This window comes from Nomascus leucogenys, chromosome 6, assembly GCF_006542625.1.
Source record: "Nomascus leucogenys isolate Asia chromosome 6, Asia_NLE_v1, whole genome shotgun sequence".
In the NCBI taxonomy this organism is placed as follows: domain Eukaryota; kingdom Metazoa; phylum Chordata; class Mammalia; order Primates; family Hylobatidae; genus Nomascus; species Nomascus leucogenys.
Genome location: NC_044386.1, coordinates 79751622 through 79773137, shown reverse-complemented (window position 1 = coordinate 79773137; position 21516 = coordinate 79751622). Strand labels below are relative to the sequence as shown.

Sequence of the window (21516 nt, the reverse complement as noted above, 5' to 3'; positions counted from 1 at the left end):
TAAAGCACTAGTTTTTGACCATTTTTGCAAGACACACAAAATTGGTTGACATTCATAAGCATGACAGACATGTTCTCATAGGTGTACCCAAGGTTCGGCCATTGGCCGTTTCCTGGCAAGCCAGCAGTAACCCCGCCCCATTCAGTCCGATTCAAGAAAATATTTGGTTGTGCAATTGAGCTAGCATGAACGATATTATTGGGGTAACCTTGGGTCTATATTAGTTTAGTTTTTATGTGAACCAACAAAAAACTTTAATTTTGTAAAACTTTTATTAGTAACCAATTCCCTGTGACACTCCTGCAACTTATTGCAACATACCACTGTGTTGTGGCAAACGGTTAAGCAGCAATGTTGTGAAGGATTGCTGTGGTAGCTGGTAGGAACTGCCTGTCCTATTATTTGGAGGATAAGCAGCTTTTCTCTATCCCCACCTCGGAAAGAGCTTAAAGTCTGGAGGAAAGAATTTCATTTCACTATAAGGCAGGATTTCTTATCAACAACAACAATAATAATAACTACTATTTATTGAGTGCCAACTATTTCTACAAACTATGTGATGGGCATATATAGAGAATACATATATAAAATGCTTATACAGATATCATATATATGGTACGTGATTTATGTATCACATCCTTGAATCTTCAAGTATGAAACTTGAGGCTCAGAGAGGTTAAGTAATCTGCCCGGCCTTAAGAACTGTCAAACGTTGGCATTGGTCATTTTAGGGTTAAAATTCTAACCAGAATTTTGTGAAACTGAGATCAATGGCCTAGAAGGTTGATGGTTATTTTTAGTTATAAACTAAGCGGATAACTCCCAGCAAGAGATGTTGACATCAATTCCTGAGTACTGTGTTAAGTTTAAACAAACTACTTAGGGGATGTCTTTTGAGCCCCGGTTAGTGATTGCTTAACAAGAGTGCAATGATGACGATGACAATGATGACAGTAACAATTAAGTAGTGATGCCTACCACATAGGGTATTGGAGAAGTGAGTGAGATATAATGCATGACACATTATTAGCACAAATACATGTAGATATTATAAATTAGATTATTATTGAGAGATCACTACTCACCCACAGAATGAAGTACTGGGTGCCTGTCATACAATTTTTTTTAATTCTTTGGGAGAATGAGCATTGTTCTCTGGACAATGATATCTCCTAAGATAGGTCCTGAGGAATAAATGTCATCTTAAGAATGCTAGTGCTCAAGTTCTTTTCCCTTTTCCTAATTAAAAATTCAAAGCAAACTTCTTCTAGAAGTGCAGTGCTAAATGACAGCCTAGCCCCAAGGACCACTTGGTTAATTAGCACCCTTGCATTCAGGATTTCCTGATGCCCGCTGCCACTTGTTGTCAGCTCCTTGAAACTGCATTTGCCTCTGCAGGTGTGGAGAGCCTGCTTGAATTACATAGGGTGCATGAGAGAGCAAATTATTTAGGCAATAGAGCTGAAAATGTGGGCAAATTAGAATTTTTCATAGCAAGATTGTTCATTGTGAAGCCAATTCATGATTATATGTGCGCCTCTTGCTCCAGATATTCCATTACACAATAAACTTCTTTGCTGGGATGAATATGTATGTGGGCTAATTTAATCAATATACTTGTGAACGTTGACAGTAGTGCTGTCTGACAGAACTCATCCTTTGAAATGCTGGCTGAGTTAATGTGTGCAGTATATATATATGGGCCAAGATTCATAATTTGTGTTAAAAGGAGATTGTTTTGAGAAGATAACCACACTACCTGGTGGGAAACTGAAAAGCCTACATGATGAAAGGCAAAGGGCAAAGGGATTTTTGTCTTCCTCCTCCTTGTTGGACTGAAAACTCAAATTCACAAAACTAAACTGCCTCCTTTTGAAAAATTTGCAAGGCATTGACTGCGGTTTTTTCTCATGGATTCATTTAAATTCTGGAAATTGAGTAAAATGAGGGATGGGGAGGGCTTTTGTGCATCGCTGGGTTAAATGAAGGGCTGAGCAAGTGCCCTGCTCTAATCTGCAAATGCTCACTTTCTGGGAATATCAACACGTGTGATCAGATCACATTCAGAGGGTTTGCTTTTGGAGTAGGAGGATTTTAGCCATTTCCTAAAGTGCCTTTGCAACTGAAATTGTCATCTGAGATAAGAGAACCAAACAGGAGGGAGCCTAGGAGAATAGTTTAGCCAATCAGAATACCTCAACTTGCTATCCAGAAACCCTTCTACCACCTTACCGTGAGATTCCCGGTGAAGCCTGTTTCAATTAAATCTGATTCTTTAGCCCACTGGAACTAAGCACAGACACCATGGGGACAAAGATCTAAGTGAATGGCCCCCCTGTTTGGAAATACAAGTGAATCTACACTGAGTCCATTTATCCTAAGCGTCTTGGCCTCCACAGATCTCGTGAGTGTCTCCGCTCAAATATCCTCCAGATCTGAAAACCCCTGCGAGCTGAAGCCTGACTCAGGCCATCAGTCCTGTGTCACAGTGGCACCAAACTCTGGGGTCTGTACTACAACTGCTCCCCACCCGCACCCCTACCCTCACCCCTACCAGGACATGAGCCATTCCAAGGGTGGAAGTGCTGGGGCCAGTATGGTACTCCCAAGGCCACCCCCATCATGAGCAGACCTCCATGCCAGGCAGGCATCTTGGTCACAGCCTTAAACATCGTTACTTCACTTCTAATTAGTAATCCACTGTGAGTCCAGGCCAACTGGACAGGAATACTGCATATCATTTTCAGTTTGTCCAGATGCAGTTCTACTCAGTGTTCTCAATAGGTCCTGCCCAGGGCCTTCATAAATTCTTGTAAAGGACTAAATAGACAGGCTTGATCTCCCTCATTGTTAAGATGGAATGAAGATAACTCTTGAAAGGCCCAAGTTTAGCGTCAGGTAGTTTTGATGCTGACTTAAATGCTAGGACCTAAAGAGGTCTGTTCATCCCTAATTTCTGTCATTACACGTTGAGGTGAGACATGGACAGAAGCAGCTCCAAGTAGGTCTTCTTCATTTCATGTATAAATTCTGTTTAATAGGTGGTTCAAGGACTTTATGTTGCCTAATTATTATATTCCTAGGAATCAGGGTAGGGAGGCTGGTTCTCATTCTAGCCTACTCAATTCATATAGGGAAAAGCAGGCAATAACTCTCAGCTGATAGCACCTTTCAGCATTTCTCTACTTCCACTTGGCTTTTGCACGTCTCTGAAAAATGTTAGGCGTAACTCGCTTTCTCTAGAGTTGCAGATCTGTGGCACAAACCTTTGCCTTGACTATATTAAACAAACATGTTGGAAGGACTGTGCAGTATGAGACATTATTAGACTTCATATTTCATAAAGAATTTTTCTTGAAGAAATCAAGCCAAGTGTTAACATGAAGCAGACTTGCAAATGACAACTTTCGTTGAATGCAACCTTAAACATATTAACTTGCTTAAGTTGCTTAACTCAAACTATACCTATTAGTGTCCAAAGTCACCATTATTGAGGTATTAGAAAGCCTCCAGAGTATAGAAGATACACTGGATGTGAGATTTGGAACAATCTCTAAATTTGGACAGCAAAGAAACTCAGTGTGCAAGCACTAAAAAAATGATGGATAGCTTTTAGAATAGCTTGCACTCCCTAAAAGTCACCATCTAACTCCCTAAAAGTCACCATCTAACTTGTATTAGGCCCTGAGAAAGGGAGTTAGCAGTACACATGGTTTATAATGAGGTTAAATCCGATAGTTTCATGTGTGCTCTAAATATTGAATGCAACATCACCTTAAATCCAAAGTAAGTGGTTGTGAAATCATCCCAGGATATGGGATTACATTAGAAGAAAGAGTGGGCTGTGTGTCTATGTGTGGTACTTACACTATGTGACATATTCTTTGGACAAAGAAATTACTCTGTGTAAGGTCTGGGGCTAGGTAAGGGCTATACAGAAATGAAATAGACTTGGGCACTTGCAGTTGTGTTTGTGTGTGTAACTCAGTAGGTAATCTAATATGATACCCAGTAGCGAAAACCATGGAAAATGAATTTAGCGTAATGACACATTCCAGGTAAACTTGGTGACTGTTCCCATCCTGTCTATACAGCTCAACATTGGTCTTTATTTCACATATAAATTCTATTTAATAATTAATTGATCTAAGGATTTTCTTTTGCCTAATTATTCCTTATTTTTTATCCTTAATTATGCTCTTTTTAACTTCGAGATATATATGTATTTGCTTAGAAATGTGCTTTGCCTTATTTGAGAACTTTGGTGTGATACATGTTATTTGCGGGTCTTCCAGCATGAGGCATCTTTAAGTAATCAGTTGGGTAGAAACACATGCCCTCTGTACCAGGAATTAAATTTCCAATGTAAAGAACTCAGAAGCAACACATCCTATTTGTCAGGGTTCATCATTATTAAATTCAAACAGGATATTAACTCTATGGTTGAAAGGTTCTGATTGTACACAAATGGACTAATTTTTAACACATGGCAACTGCGTTAATTTTTAAAAAGATAAGGAATTCTTACCATCATATGTAACTTATTAATATTTTGAATTGAATCATTTTCCTAACTAGACCTGACTTTTTAGAGCGTATTTTTCTCTAGCAGTCAAGCTATAATGCTCAGCCAAGACAGATTTATGATCTTTTAAAAATAATGATAGAAAATGAGATTGGAGGAAACATTTCAGTATCTGCTTTGCTCTGAGGCCTAAACTGCGGAACTCTCCAGTTCTTGAAAGCTTTGAAATGCTGATTCCAGTCTTCTTGTGGGTTCTTAAACACCTTCTCAAATGACCCATTTTAATAACCCGAAAGCTATTATATAACAAGCAGCCATAATTTAGTCCAGGGCTCTAGGGGGACCCTCACAGTTCAGCAATGAATAGTTAATGCAGTATAATGTTTAGCAGGTTATTAGTTTTCACTATACAAATGCTGATCAGGGAACGCTTTTATAAGGTGTTTAAAAGAAAATGTAATTAACTGGTTGCGTGCTTCTGTTGCAGCTCAAATTGAAATTATTCCATGCAAGATCTGTGGAGACAAATCATCAGGAATCCATTATGGTGTCATTACATGTGAAGGCTGCAAGGTAAGCCTTTTTAATTGTTGTTGTTTCTATTAATGTTAGAATGTATCTTCGTGATTTTTATGTCTCCACTTATGTCTTAAAATTCAACTCCTTAGAATTTTGAATGATAAGAAATGACAGGATAGAAGAAATATTTTGGTGTTAAATTACAATTGAGGAAGTTATATATATTTTTACTCCTTCTTTCAAAATAATAGGAGACTACAAAAAGGTATTTGAGCATTGCTTGTTTATCACTTTCAACCCCAGAGTTGAACTCATGAGCAATCTCTGTGGCAATCTTTTTTAAAAAAGAGCTAACTCCAGACTTCTACAATGTCCTTGTCATAAGCTTGTAAAAAGATATCTCCAGTAAGTTTAATTGGAATGTCATTGAGTCTTATTTTTAGCACACGTATGTTAACACATCTGGCAAAATTGTGGGAAAGCTATCAGGAAGACCTGAGTTCCAGTCCTACTGCCTCCACTTGTCCATATTGTTTTGAATGTGTCTTAATCTCTTTGTCACTCAGTTGCTTCATTTTTAAAGCAGGTATGACACCTGATCTTCCTGTTTAGGTCTATTCCAAGAATAGAAGGAGAATCTGTACATAAAAAAGTCCTTACAAATGGAAAAGTGCTATTTAACTCTAAATATTATCAGTATTATTTCTGCTATGACTATTTTATTATTTCTGACCTTGATCATGGGGCAATGTATACAGCACATGCATAATGTGCAGATGGGAAATAGAGATGTTTATCCCAATAATTCAAGACCCCCCAAGCCCAGATTACCTCTATTATTCAAATCTCAATTTATTAAGATTTAAATCCTCATGCTTATATTGGAAGGGCCTCGAGACACCTTACAGGATAAAACAGTGCAAAATAAACAGGAGAGAAGCTATTTAAACATGCAGGAGGCCTCTGAGACAGCCGATTGCTACAACCAGGCCTGAATCAGCCCTAAGGCTTTTTGAGGCTGAGGCAAAAAATAAAATCCACGAATTTGGTTACCTTTCCTTTCGTGAAATTAGAAAATACAATGTTGTAAAATACAAAATCACCTACAGACACAAATGACTACTGAGAGACTTCAAGGAAATTAACCTCATAATTTCCTTAATTCTTCATTTTACTGTTAGTCATGGTAACATTTGCTAATTTGTACATGTACAGATGCTTCATGTTGATCCCATCTTAGCAAAGCTTGAGATTTCTGCATACTACAGAACCATCTATGCCCTTTACTTCCAAAATCTGCCCTCCCTCAAAATTAGTTGACTAATTAAATAAATTAAGCAAAATGAGAGGCCGGGTATAGTGGTGTGTACCTGTAGTCCCAGCTACTCAGGGAAGACTGATGCAGGTTTATCACTTGAGTCCAGGAGTTCAAGGTTACAGTGAGCTATGATCACACCACTGGACTCCAGCCTGGGCAATGGAGTGAGACCTTCTCTCCAAAAAAGTAAATAAAAATAATGAAAAACAAAACAAAATGAAATAATCTGTCTGGTCTATGCCATCCCAGGTTATAAGGTGAAAGTGATCTGCCTGTGGCCACTGTCATCGCATTGATTTTTGGAGCTGGTTTGGCTGACGTGGCCAGGTAGCCATTGCCTTTCACCCTCACCCTGTCTTGTGTTCTGCCTCCCAAATCTGTGTCCCTGGTAGACATGCCATGGCCTTTCTCAATAGAGGGTTTATAGACTGCAGTGCTTGCCTGCTGGGAGTTCCAGTGCTTTTTGTGCATTGCGTATCACCTGGGTGTCTTCTTAAATGGACAGGGTTCTAGGCAGCATCCCGGACGCCAGTTCACTATTTGTCCCTTCATTCTGCCCAAAAAACTGATGGCTTCCTCTGAATCTGTCAGTAAGGCAAGTGATTATCTAGGAATTGACAGAAGTGATTATCTAGGAATGGAGTCTGGGGAAAGGACAAGGTGGGGGTAGGGGCTACTTCCTGTGAAATACCCCAACAATTTGGAAGATTAATTAACAACATGCTATTGAGTAAAACCTAAGTTGACTGAGTACCACGGCACAAACAATGTGAATTTTCTTTTTACTCTTAATATTTATCATGACAAAAATAAAAGCAATAAGAAAACAAAAGGTATCTATTATTCCAAAGTTGTAATTTTTCTAGATTCCCTTCCAGATCTTGTCTGCATACCTCCTCAGTGCCAAAGTGGTTTTCAGTTATCTGTGGCTCTGTTCCCCTTCTCTGTTGACTTTATCCAATGAAAACCACAAAATAAATAAAACATAATTTTATTAACAGACTGGGCCTATGCCTAGCCAGGGACTTGAACAATGTTATATGCTTATATTTGATACATATACTCTTTCTTTGTTTTCCATTATAATTTCTCTCTGCTATAACTAACACTTTTATTCCTAGTTAGAAAAATAGAAGTCAAAAGACTTCTATTTTTGCCATTTTATGTTAATTATTTATCATGTTCTAACCAGGTAAAGGTGGTTCTATCATGATCAATTGTAAATAACTTTGCTGTGATAGTGTAATTAAACATAAGAAAAATTTCACATTAGACATATCAAATACATATCTAATGAGAGAAAAAAGGTGATCAGTCATCTTCTGAGCTAATCATTTTATGAATGTATTTTAAATTGCATTTTTAAATTAACAAGCTGACACCATAAGAAACTAGAGGACCTGTTTAATTGCTGAAGTAATTATTTTGGCACATAGTTGCTAAGCATTGCACATGAACAGCAAAAATGGTAGAAGCTTTAGTAGCACTTCCTGTCATTTCTGGCCATTCCTAGCTCATCCTCTCCCCAACCCCTTTGCTGTCTGTAGAGAGACAGCAGGTGCCATGCTTCTGCTCTGACTCTGGAACCACACTGCCTGAGTTGAAATCCCAGCTCTGCTGTTTACCAGCTTGAGCACCTATACCACTGCTCTGTGCCTCAGTTCCCCCATCTGTAAAATGAGGACTGTAATTGTAATAACTTCATAGGGTTGTCACATGCATTTAAGGAAAGTACCTGGAAGAATGCCAGATGCATCACAAGCACTAAGTGTTAGCTGTTGTTATCATTGTCATTACTAGGCAGACTTCTTGGTGGCTTGGTAATGCTGCTCTGTATAGTCAGATATTATTTCTGGGACATCTATGGATATAGTCTTGATTGTTGTGACCATTTGCAATGTGTTATGTAGAATCCGCCAATAGAAAAGAATACTATGAGCACTCCCTTGGGACCAAGCACTATGTAAGCACTGTAAGGGATCCAAAGACACAGAAGACCACATCTTTCCCTCAAGCAGTTTATGGTCTAGTTGTAGAGATGAGGCCTGTGTAGGGAAAGCTAAATAGCAATGCAAGAACTAATATAGAGTAAGGCCACAATCTATGATATACATAAGAAGCACATATAGGCTGGGCACAGTGGCTCACACCTATAGTCCCAGCAGTTTGGGAGGCTGAGGTGAGAGGAAGATGTGAGCACAAGAGTTCAAGACCAGCCTGAGCAACACAGCAAGACTCCGTCTCTACAAAAAAATTAAAAAATACTGGCCAGGCATGGTGGTGTTTGCCTGAAGTCCCAACTACTCGGAAGGCTGAAGCAGGAGGATTGCTTGAGCCCAGGAGTTCAAGGCTCCTGGTGAGCTATGATGGCGCCACTGCATTCCAGCCTGGCAACAGAGCAAGACCCCTGTCTCAAAAAAAGAAAAAAGAAGCACATCTCCACTAGACAGCATACCTAGGTGGTCTAGAGGACAGTTGGCCTAGCAAGGTTTCACTGAGGAGGAACCAACCGTGGGCTGGAGCTGAGGAAGGATTTTCCCAGTCAAGGTGGCTGGGAGGGCATTCTGTGCTGAGGAAGAAGGAGAACAAGGAATGGCAGAGGCAAAAGCCCAGAAATAGGGCAGTCTTGGTTGTATTTAGGGGACAGCACATAACTCAGTTTGACTGAAGCAAAGAGTCACTTTCTGTGGCTAGTGGAAGATAGATAAGGGTAGACAGGCACACCATCCTCAAAATTTTAAAGACTCCATTATGCCAAGGTTTTTATTATAAATGTATTTTACTTGTTCTCTTGAAAGAATCAGGGAACAATGTATTGGCACTGCTTCAGCCTGAATATTGCATTTCGGAAGAACATATGTCAGAAGCCAGGCCTGCAAAGTTTTTAGTTCTGTTCATACAGACATTTCTGAGCTCTTGGAAAAGAATTTAGTTTCAGCCTTGGGTGAGCATGATGAGGGGGCATAACGTGAGCTGGGGCAGGCCTGCCAGGGAGGAGGGGCAGGTCGTGCCCCATGCCAGCAGAGGAAAAGGCCATGGTAACACTAGAGGCTGTAGATGTTAAAGTTCAATCTCCAAAGTGAATAAAAATATGAAGTGTTAGGAGGAAAATAATCATTGGTTAAGTTTGCTTTTGAGAAATCATCTTGTTTGCCATTCAACTTCTGTTCCTAATTTCATCATGAGATACAGTGGCTGCTCAGATGATGAGGATGAACATGTGATCTCAAGACACACATACACATACATTTTTTAACCCATATCGTTTTAGATATTTTGGCTATACAATTTTAACTGCAAGTTTTTTTAATGATAATGCATGATCCAGTATTGGGGTTAGTGAATTGGTTTCTGATTACATTTAAAACCTTTTCCTCTTGATAAGACTAAGAAGAAAGTGGCATTCATTTGTCCAATATACACTCATCAATCAATACATTTAAGATGATGTCTTATTCAAAGCTTCCTCTTCTACCCACTAAAGATAATTTGAGATAATGTCTCTGCGTTAACAAATGTATCTTCTTAAACAATAAAAAAGCCTTTTCAAAAATATCTAGAGTGTATAAGTGATACCTTCCCCCACTGAAGTAGTTAAAGCCATTTCTGGAGCTTTTTATGTTTAGGTAAAAAGAAGCTTTTATGAATGTTCCTTTTAGGCCCAAATTGTCTTTTAGAGGATTCTAATATTTTTATCTCAGTTGTGAAATGTCGCTAGTCGTGAACTAACTCTGTCCACTTTTCACCATTGATCCATTCATGCTCAACATTTTTATTTTAATGCTTTTTAATACATGGCCCCAGTATTAGAGCTGGACATTTAAAATGAAAATTCCACTTGGGGGAGGACAAGCTGTTATTACATCCTTACGATGCCTGAGTTTTGGTTCTGTTATACACAGGCGGTAAGCGAAAATTTTTGTTTAGCTAAATCTTCCAGTCCTGTGATGAAATGCGCAAGTGGTAGGGCTGTGTTAAAACCCAATTTGCATCAAGATGATTCACATTTTTTATTTGTTTGTTTAGATCTTAATCACATCTCAGTAACTGCTGCCCTTCCTCAGCGCACAGAAAATGCCGGGACACAGCACCTGGCTTGGGGCAGGTCCCTCATGTGTGCTTGGGAATAACCATTGCTGAATGTCTTCACTTGGATTGATCTGAGTATGGCAAAGCACGGTCAAAAGCAGATATCGACACTTACCAAATATGACACGTGGGCAGCTTTAATCAGAGACCACTTGCGCCTACAATTCTACAGGGAGGCCAGTCACTATTGAACAAAAACGTAGCTCAGGAAATCTCAATTTCTATGATTTACTGCTGCCAGATGTATGAGTATAGGGCTGGACCAGCTAACTTTCATGAATGAGGCTGCCTGCTCTTTCAAAAGAACAACTTTTTTTCCTCATATGCTTCTTTGAGGACTCTTATTTCTGCCCCGCACCCAACTTTAATTTTATAATTTCATCTGCTTGATTTTAATCCATGCATGCTCTTTATGTTTACCCCCTCAATAAAATGAAGTTATCCTCTTTTTCCCCCTCTAGCCAGATAGTTAACTTTTGGCCCGCACTGATCCAAAGATATTTCTTCCTTCTCACCCCATGCTTCTGAGCATTCTCAACAGAAAGTTGCCAAGATAAATAAAATTGCAACACAGTACATGCTTTTACATAGAAGATTCTCCGCTTTTCTTAGTCTCAGACATAAAATGAAAGGTAGACATACACCCACTTCAGCAGTCCCCCAAATTCCAAATTTTTAGTTGTACTGGAAAATACAATAATTTGGGCAGGCATATGAGCATTCACAATAAATCACAGAGTTATGAATAAATCTTCGTTGTCAAAAGCAAGCGTGTAGCCGTTCCAAAGCGTCTGCCATTAGAATTCAGCAAGGCAGCTGTCAGCTGTTTTCTTGTAATTAAACAGCCAATGAGCAGCTAATTAAGACATATGTGTATACAGAAGTGGAAGTGGGTATGTTAATGAACTGTAGGAATCAATTCATTAAGTGAAAATTGTCAAAAGACCAAACATCAGATCAGCATTTCAGCCTGTGTTTCACTGAGAAGGAGCCCCACGCAGGAGGGGACAACTCAGAATCAGACCCCCGTTCACCTTCCCAGCCACACCCACAGTGCAGCGTCCAGCCAGCCCATGAACTTAGGCAAAACTATTAAAAACTCCAGTAGGAAGTGCCAGGCATATTTCCAGGCTTTTAAAATATATCTGACAAATGAGTGCTTTCCTACCTGTATGGAAACCTGGTATTTGATACCCTATAAAATGCCATCTCCCTCATCTGAACCATTGTAGGGAACTCGGACTACAGAAATGAAACGTGTTTTTTTGCGTGTTTGTTTTGTTGTTTGTTCATCTTTTGTTGTTGTTGTTATTCAGTCGGCCCTACATGTTTGTCTTGGTGCTTTTTAGGTGGTGTATTAAGAAGTCTATGGCCTTTGGAATAAGATACACCTAGGATTCAGGAATTCAAATCCTGGGCCCTCCCCTTACCTGCTCTGTGACTTTGGGCACACGGCTTAACCTCTCTTAACTTTAACTTTCTCATTTGTAAAGCAGATATACATATCCCTACTTTGCCAATTGTAGGTTGTTGTGGATTGCAAATAATGATGGCAAAGTGTCCAACATGGTGCCTAGTAGGGAGTAGCTGCTCAGCATATCGTCACCACTGTTTTTATCACTGCCACCATTTCTTCCTCTGGTTGTTCATTCAGCAAGTATTTGTTGACTTCTCTAAGTATTGGGTTAGCTACTGGAAACAAAGAAACAAGGCAGTCAGGCCCTTGAAAAGGTAGACATTAATAATACAACAAGGGCCAGGAGGGGGACAAATACAGGACTCTTAAAGGTACACATGGGACAGGCCCCTCAACCAGCTTTGAGAGGACCAAGGTCAGAGAAGTTTCCCAGAGCAACTGAATGTCTTCTCAGTGATTCCTGAAGGGAAGGAGAGAGTTTCTTTGGGGAACTGTGAACATAGCAGTTTAGGCTTGGTCCTTGTATGACTTTGAGAAGAGCTGCCCAGACATGTGGTCATTGCCTGGTCATCAGCAGGGAGCCATTAAGGGCTTATAAGCAGAGAAGTTACTTGACCAGTTTGATGTTTTAGAAAGATATCTTTAGTAACTGTGTGAAATGGATTGGAGAGAATGAGAATGGAAGCAGGGGTGCCAATTGGGAGGTTGTATAATAATAACAAACTCAAGAAGTGAAAGACATGGAAACTTAAGAAAACTGCAGTAAAGATGGAGACGAGTAGATGGATCTGAGAAATAGGAAGGTGCCAAGAAGCAGCCTAACTTGGTGATGCTTGGATATGGGTGGGGAGGAGGCAGAGATTAAGTGAAGCCCATCTTTCTGCCTTGAGTAACTGAAAGAAAGATGATGCCTGTCACTGAGCAAGAAAACACTGGAGAAGACAGCTGGGAAACAGGCTGTGGGTCAAGATATATTCTCTTCTAGGTCAGGTGCAATGGCTCATGCCTGTAATCCCGGCACTGTGGGAGGCCTAGGTAGAAGGATCACTTAAAGCCAAGAGTTCAAGACCAGTCTGGGCAACAAAGCGAGACCCTGTCTCCTCTACAAAAAATTTGAAAATTAGCCAGGCATGATGACATACACCTGTGGTCCCAGCTACTGAGAAGCCTGAAGTGGGAGTATCACTTGAATCCAGGAAGTCGAGGCTGCAGTGAGCCATGATCGCGCCACTGCACTCCAGCCTGAGTGACAGAGACCCTGTCTCTAAATATATATATTCTGTTTCAGAAAGTCAATGGGGGCTCTAGAAGGCCAAACCACAACTTTGGGTGAATGCCTATCCAAAGTCAGGGGGATGCATTGAAACAAAGTGATGGAGAGCTGGTAACACAGCAAGGATGAGGCTCAGGCCAGCCACATGCTGGTAAGCTGTGAACAAATGGCTCTCTGGAAAGCAAAAAGTGTTTATCTGTACGTAGATAACTTTGGTATCTATCTCATTGATATAATTTTACATAATTTTCAAACAATAAAATATACAATATTCTTTAAGTTTCATATAGACAAATGATTCTCACTGAATGCTCTCATGATTTTTGCTGAACTCCTACATCTATCCCCATGGTTACAATTGAGGAAAGACTAGTTCCAACATGAATGTTGGTTGATATTTTGTTTACATTAATGAATAAGAAGAGAGTGAAACAACAAAGACATTTTGGAACTTCATTCTATTCGCCGACGATGACATGAACAACTTCCTTGCTGACTCAGTTAATAGTTTTTAAATACTAGAAGAACATTTCTTCCACTTTTTATGTTATTCACAATGGGATCACTGGATTTGATGTACTGTTAAGTTTAATCTGCATTATTATAATTTTCATCAGTTTTTTTTTTTTGTTTTTGTTTTTTTATTTTTTTTGAGACAGAGTCTCGCCCTGTTGCCTAGGCTGGAGTGCAGTGGTGCGATCTCAGCTCACTGCAACCTCTGTCTCCTGGGTTCAAGCAATTCTCCTGCCTCAGCCTCCTGAGTAGCTGGGATTACAGGCACCTGCCACCAAGCCTGGCTAATTTTTGTGTTTTTAGTAGAGACAGGGTTTCACCATGTTGGTCAGGCTGGTCTCGAACTCCTGACCTCATGATCTGCCCACCTCGGCCTCCCAAAGTGCTGGGATTACAGGTGTGAGCCAACACACCTGGTCTTTTTTTTTTTTTTTTTTTTTTTTTTTTTTTTTTTTTTTTTTTTTTTTAAAGACACAGGGTCTCACTCTGTTGCCCAGGCTGGAATGCAGTGGTACAATCAGCTCACTGCACCCTCAAACTCCTGGGCTCCAACAATCTTCCCACCTCACCTTTCCAAGTAGCTGGGACTACAAGCACATGCCACTACACCTGGCTAATTGTTTTATTTCCTGTAGAGACAGGGTCTATGTTGCCCAGGCTGGTCTCAAACACTTGGCCTCAAGTGATCCTCCTGCCTCAGCCTCTCAAAGTATTGGGATTATAGGCATGAGCCACTGCATTGGGCCATCACTTTTTAAATCTAGACAATAAAGCAAAATAATAAATCAAACCCTGATCTGTAACATTTGCCAATTTCTGTGGTGTAAATAATCCCACTAATGGCCATTTTCAAGCCACCCGACCCGCTCTTTCACAGAATGCAGAGTAGGGAAGGGATGCACAGCAGCACAGCATGGTATAGTATTTCCACCTTCAGATATAAGGATAATTGATGTAGATAACCTGAAGAACATTGATAATAGTAAAATAATCATTAAAAAGTAGTTAATTTTTAATGTCAGGAATGCGTCAATGTGTAATAACAGATTTAATAACTAGCCTTAACAACAAAATTCCTGAAATTTTAGCACTCAGCTCTTGCAACCTGGTATGAGCCTTCTCCTGAACACCGTGGCCTCTGTCCCAGTTTGCCAAGCTCCCATCTAATGGGGTCAGTGAAAAATTCATAGTGTGCAGTCATATTTTTTTTAAAGAAAAAGTATTAGGGAATAGAATTTCCAGAGAAGGTAAGACACATATCAGAAATAAAAGTCAGCGCAAGGCGTTTTGAAAAGCTAGGTGAAATAAGGGAGGAAACACTGGAGAGATGTCTTTGAGACAGTAGGAATTGAAACAAAAGGTAGATATGCAGGGACTGTGTGTCAGGAAATCAAGAATGTGTGACATTTTTTTGTTTGTCCCACAATGAAGAAGATACACGTAAGTGAGAGGACACTGGACTTAAAATCAGGACAAGAGATTGAGTCCCAGCCATGGGACCTTGGACAAGTCATTTAACATTCTAAGCTTCATTTTTGTTTTTGGCAAATCAGAAAACTAGAATCAATCTCTGGTTCTTAACAAGAGGCAGTCAAAGTCTTCGGGGAGCTTTTAAAAAATATTTACTATAAAAATGACAATTTTGGCCAGGAGCGGTGGCTCACGCCTGTAAATCCCAGCACTCTGGGAGTCTGAGGCAGGCGAATCACGGGGTCAAGAGATCTAGACCATCCTAGCCAACATGGTGAAACCCTGTCTCTACTAAAAATACAAAAATTAGCTCGGCATGGTGGCGCGTGCCTGTAGTCCCAGCTACTTGGGAGGCTGAGGCAGGAGAATCACTTGAACCCGGGAGGCAGAGGTTGCAGTGACCCGAGGTCATGCCACTGCACTCCAGCCTGGTGACGGAGCAAGACTCCGTCTCAAAAAAAAAAAAAAAAATGACAATTTTTTTTCTTTTTTGACCTATAAAAATCACAGTTTCTTATTGTTCAAACTACTATGTATGCCTGGACCACATCGCCAAAAGTTCTGGTTTATCTAAGGTGTATCTTTTAAAAGCTCTGTGGGTGTTTCTGATGCATCACCTGTATATGAACTGCTGTACCTGATAATCTCTCAAAGTCTTTCAGCGCCGAAGGCCTGTTTGTTTTATTCTAATTTTCTACTTGCAATAGCTGCATGGTAATCTGCTGCCACTAGGTGGTGGTAGTGCGCCACAGTCACACTAAACATAACACTACCTGAAATGTATCATGGTGGCTCTCTGGCTCAAGCCCACCATGTTTGTAAATGAACATCTCCATGTATTTTAACATCCATAAAAAGTGAACTTTTATGACGGCCAAGTAATTTGTTAGCTCATCTTTTAGAAATAACAAAATTGCCTAATTATGTACTTGATACCTTTCCCAGCTCACAACTTCAGCACTTTTTTTTTTTATGCCTCCTCAGTTCCACCCAAAACTCCTTGCCCTAGCTTTGTGCTTCCCCTGCTCTCTGTATGACCTCCAATCCCTGGAATTCATCTCTCAGCTCACTCACTTCTTAATCGTTTTGCAGGATTTCTCCCCAATCAGACAAAATCTATCTCTGTACTTAGAAACACACTACTTCTACCTTGAGGTAGGACGGTACCTACCACACTTTCTACTTTTCTTCTTCTTCCTCTTTCTAATCCTTCTTCCTCTTATGTGTTATTTAACTCTTAGTATTTTATCTGTTTAATTTTCCAAACCCTTAATCCTCTGAGAACCCCACCCCCCAAGGAATACTGAAAAGAAGAGGTTTTTAAAAAGAAAAAGAAGCAACCCAAACCCTCATTCTTCCTGAAATGCAAAGTTCAGTATTCGTCTGAGTCATGGAGGTTTACTTACCGTTTCTCCCTTCTCAGCTCTCACCTTATAACCCCACTTCACCTCTCGCATCTGATATTTGATAGTTCTCCTTGTGGGTATGACTCTGTTGACTTAATCCAAAAGATCGCCTTTCTGGTTCTTAGCTATGCCACTCCCAGAACTTTTCAGCAGGCATTTGCTCAGCTGACTTAGTTGAGGTATAAATGATGCTGTAAAGAATAAGGTGTGTCTGCTTGCGTGCCTGCTTTCCCCAAATCCTCAAAACTGTGACTTCCAAATAAGGGTAATCCTCTTCCAAGCAGATAGTGTGGAAGCTGGACATTGGTTCGAGCCACAGTGCCACTGCTCAAAGAACATACGGAATGCTTCATGAGTTTGCCTTGCAACTTATGGCATAATTACGCAGACATCTTTAATGATAGTTATTCTGTACCCTTGCAGTAAGTTTGTTTGTTTAAATGAGCTAGAGTGATTTAGAAATAAGGTGAAGCAAATGGGGCAGAATACTTCTGGTCAGAAATGAGGAAAAATGATGGACTCATGAGACTGATTTTCTTATGTGACTCTTAATCCAGATCAGGAGGCAACTGCAGAGAGAGATTTTGTAAAATGTCTGGGTGGTAGGAAGCTGGGTCAGCTAAAGGTGCTAAAGTGAGGGAAAACACTAATTTCACAGTAGACTGCTCTTGCTACTTTATTCTGCGTAACTTGTTTTTTACACTGCCTAATTTAATGGTTGCCCTGTATGAGAACAACTAAGGAGGAATTCTTTTTATGAGAACAACTAAGGAGGAATTCTTTTGACACACAAGAGAAGCAGAAAAACAAAACAAGATGACGGTGTAAGTTCTGGGTTAAACTATGTGAAGTCATATCCTGGCTTTACCCCATGCTAGAGCTGGGACTCTGAGCAAGTCACTACACCTCTCTAAGCCTCCGTTTTTTCAGCCTTAAAACCAGGGAAATGATAGGATTTGCCCAATAGTGCCCTTGTCAGAAGTAAATGTCACAATCCGCATAAAGCATAGAGTGCCTAGTACGAAGTCAATGCTGTTTTAATGGTATTTGGGATTTGTTTTAATCAGGTACCATATGACACACAGATCTGGAAATGACTGCCATGCAGGAAGAAGTTTGTTACACAGTAGTCCCCCCGTAGCCTCATGGGAATGCCATGTGCTTAGATACTGTTTTCTCCCATACATCCAGACCTGTGATAAAGTTGAACTTATAAATTAGGCACAATGAGAGATTAACAACAATAATAATATAGAACAATTATTAAAATATACTGTAATAAAAGTTATGTGAATGTGGTCTTTCTCTCTCTCTTTGCTTCCCTTCTTTTTCTCTCTCAAAATACCTTAATATTCTTTTACTGCAGTTGACAAAAGTAACTGAAACAAGGAAAGCAAAACGGCGATTAAGGAGGGAGTGCTGGACTCACAAATCCCTAGAGACAGGGCCCATGCCACGCCATACAGGGGACACACAGGGAAGCACCAGGGTCAGTGAAGGGGAGAGGGATGTGGGGAAACACTGCCAAGAGCCTCCACGGTGTTTTCCACAGGAAAGAAGGCGCAGCAGGATGAGCAGGATTAGGATAAGTGGCTAGTCTGAATCATTACAGACAGCGCTAGGAGGTAGGGGCTGTCCCTAATTGTCTGGTACCTAGCCCTAGGGTGACCAGCGCAGGGAAATCATGGCGAGAAGCGTAAGGGCCTGATGAAAGTGTCCTGGGTGTGGGCTCTACCCTGCTTGGTTTTGTCTGAGAGGTGGCTGACAGCAGGTTGTTTGCTGTATGTAGGAGTTATCCAGCCCTGCAAGGGCAGTCCCTCCAGTGTCTGCAAAGCCCTAAGATGTCTGCATCCAAAATACAGAATAAAAAGATATGGTTAATACAAGTACTCAATAAGACTGATAATCTGTCATCATCATCCTCATGCCCTTAAAGCAGAGCTAACTGATAATTAATATATGGCTTCTATGTTAACAGTCTTGGACTTTATTAATGGTGGGTGGAAGTTAACTTAATGTGTGTGTGTGCAAACTAAAAAGTGGCATCCTTTTCACTAATGACCCAACCATTATTCAAGAGCTGTGTCTAGTTAGGGATTTCAGACTTTTGAAAGAAATGAAGAGATAATGCCAGATACATGGGCTCGCACTTGGAATCCCAGCTACTTGGGGGGCCAAGGTGGGAGGACCACTTGAGCTCAGGAGTTCGAGACCAGCCTGGGCAACATAGCAAAACCCTGCCTCAGTTTTAAAAAAGAAAAAAAAGAAGTAGTGAAGAAGTTGGGGAGGACTCTGAGAAGAAATATGCAAGGTGGAAAAGAGCCTAGAAAGAAAGGTGACAGATGCTGGGATTTGGTTTTCAGAAGAGATATCTAGGAAATAGCATGGCAGCCCTCAAGTACTAGCTCCACTTAAAGAAAAAAAAAAAAGAGATCAGACATTCCTGATATTCGGTGATCATACAAGAAACTGTAACAGGCTTAATGTGAAGCAAACAAAACTCAATTTCAGCTAAAGGAAAAGCAAATACATTCCTGATTTTAAGCATCCACAGTGATGCCTTTACAGAAGGGTATGAACGGTGGGAGAGTCTCAAGGAAGAGATAAACACCTTTCAGCTTGGACAGAGATTATGTGTCTCAGAGGAAAATGAATACCTAGAGAGCTGACCTCTTGGTATCTCTAAGGATTATCTGCCTCTGTGACCATTTATATTTTCTTGAATTCCCCAAAGAAAGCTTTACTTCTTCTCACTTCCTTTTCACAGGGGAAACACACACACACAAACAATAAAATAAAATAAAAAACATAGCTTTAGATATTTTTCAGAAGAGAGAGATTGCTTTACAGAAGAGGCGGCACTTGATCGAGGGTAGAGTTAAAGTACAACAGAGAGACAGTCTGAGACATGAGGCCCCCAGCCTTGCCCATGTCAAGGTTAGCAAGCAGCTTGGCTGAAAGCAAGAGGAGTGAGAAGTCAGGGTCCTGCCCTGTCCCATCCCAGGTTGGATTTTCCAAAGAACTGGAAACTGAGGTCATATACATCAACTTGGTCGACAAAGGCCCCCAGCCATTACAAAGGAAGGCAGGTGCACTTCTTCTCAAGCTGCCCACATACCTTCCCATCTGCCTATTGTAGGAAAAAAAAAAAAAAAAAAAGCACAGATAAACAAAAAGAAAATTAAAATCTGATTGGCCCCATCAACTACTGCCAACAATTTGGGGCATAATTTTCCAAATCTTCTTTTATAGTAAATATATGGGTGTCCTTTTTTTCCCCAAAACTTGGATTATACTATGTTTAGCTCTTTAGTTCCTTTTTTAAACATTCAATGGTATATTTTTATCACCTTTTATATCAGTAATTATATTTCTGAAATACCATTTGTAATGGGTGAATTCCATTGTATGAGTATACAATATGACTCTTTTAATTCAGTAATGTTGGACAGTTAGGATCTTTCTACATTCTGTATATTATAGATAGTACTGTGAAGAACACCCTTGTGTTCTTAATATAACCATTCTTAATATTTCTTTAACATATATTCCTTAAAAGGCTAGCTCAGTGGGTAGGCTTTTTAAAAATTTTTGATACAACTGCCAAATTGACCTCCAGAAAAATCATTTGGTGAGAGAGCACCCTTATCAGTTTACCTACCACTCTGTTAATTCTTTGGGATTTTACCTCTCCCCACTAGTGTCGCCCTCATTGGGGTCATCTATATTCACAACTAAAGCTTTGAAGGTAATAATTCTCTTTTGTACCCTTCATGGCTTTGCTTCATGGAAATGACTCTACTTACCTTATTTTTTTTCTGCATACATCTCTAGCTTGCAAAACCACTGAAAGATAAATCAGCAATAAAAAGATAATAAGGTGGCTCATGCCTGTAATCCCAACACTTTGGGACTCCAAGGTGGGAGAATCACTTAAGGCCAGGAGTTCAAGACAGGCCTGGACAACACAGTGAGACCCCCATCTCGACAAAAAAAATTATATATATATATATATATATATTTATGTATATATAATTAGCCAGGCATGGTGGTGTGCACCTATAGTCCCAGTTACTCAGGAGGCTGAGGCAGGAGGATGGCTTGAGCCCAGGAGTCTGGCCTGGGTGACAGAGCAAGATGCTGCCCCCTCCCCCGAAAAAAAGCCCCCATGTGTTTGGAAATTAAGAAATATGCCTCTAAATCATATCTGGATTAAGAAGAAATCTATTGAAAAGGAGAACATGTTTTTCACTGAATGAGAATGAAAATACTACATAGTAAAGCTTTTGGGTTGCTGTTAAAACATCACTAAAAGGAAAACTTGACACTCTAAGAATAAACATTGAAAATTAATCAGCTAAGAATACAGCTCAGGAAGTTAGCAAAAACAAACAAAAATAAAGTTATTGAGGTCAGTAGCTCCTTATAGATCTTTGTATCCCCTCTCATTTCCCAAATAGCACTTGACACCAGAGGAACTTGATGAGCATCGGACTGGATTTGTTCAATCTTTAAAGGCCATGGTTCTGAACATGTATTTCTAAACTGTCAGGGATAAGGGAATATTCCCAATCTGATTGATCTGCTGAAATAATCCAAGTGTTATCTAATGCTTGCGATAGTAGATTCGGACTTCGGGAGTGAGAAACGCCTAAAGGGCCATGTGTTGAAGTCGGCTAGTGAAAATTACCATGGTTCACCAGGTTCACAGTGCCCTAGGTTATGGTATGGCTGCATTTTCCTTAACTTGGATATTCCAGGGAAGTGTTTTGTATTTATTGTACAAAAAAATCTCTTGGAGATAAAGGCTAAAGGTAAGTCCCGTTGTATCATTCCATCAGGCACATTGCTTTTGATCATCAGAAGCCAAGAACAAGGACCTGGTCCTGTGCCTTTTACATGGGCAACTGTCTGTTGAAGTTGAAGAAAGTTTTGCAGGTATAAGGGATGGAGGATTAGGCCCTGGGGATCAATTTTACTCAAGGA

General features: G+C 40.1%; 1 protein-coding gene across 2 annotated transcripts in view; it reads left to right on the top strand.

Moving 5' to 3' along the window:
- Positions 1-21516, top strand: part of RORA (RAR related orphan receptor A) — a 739200-nt gene that overhangs the window by 691027 nt on the left and 26657 nt on the right. For both annotated transcript variants that reach the window (XM_030814505.1, XM_030814506.1), the window contains one exon: positions 5013-5098. In XM_030814505.1, the coding sequence (XP_030670365.1) occupies positions 5013-5098 (86 nt within the window). The remainder of the gene's footprint in view (positions 1-5012; positions 5099-21516) is intronic.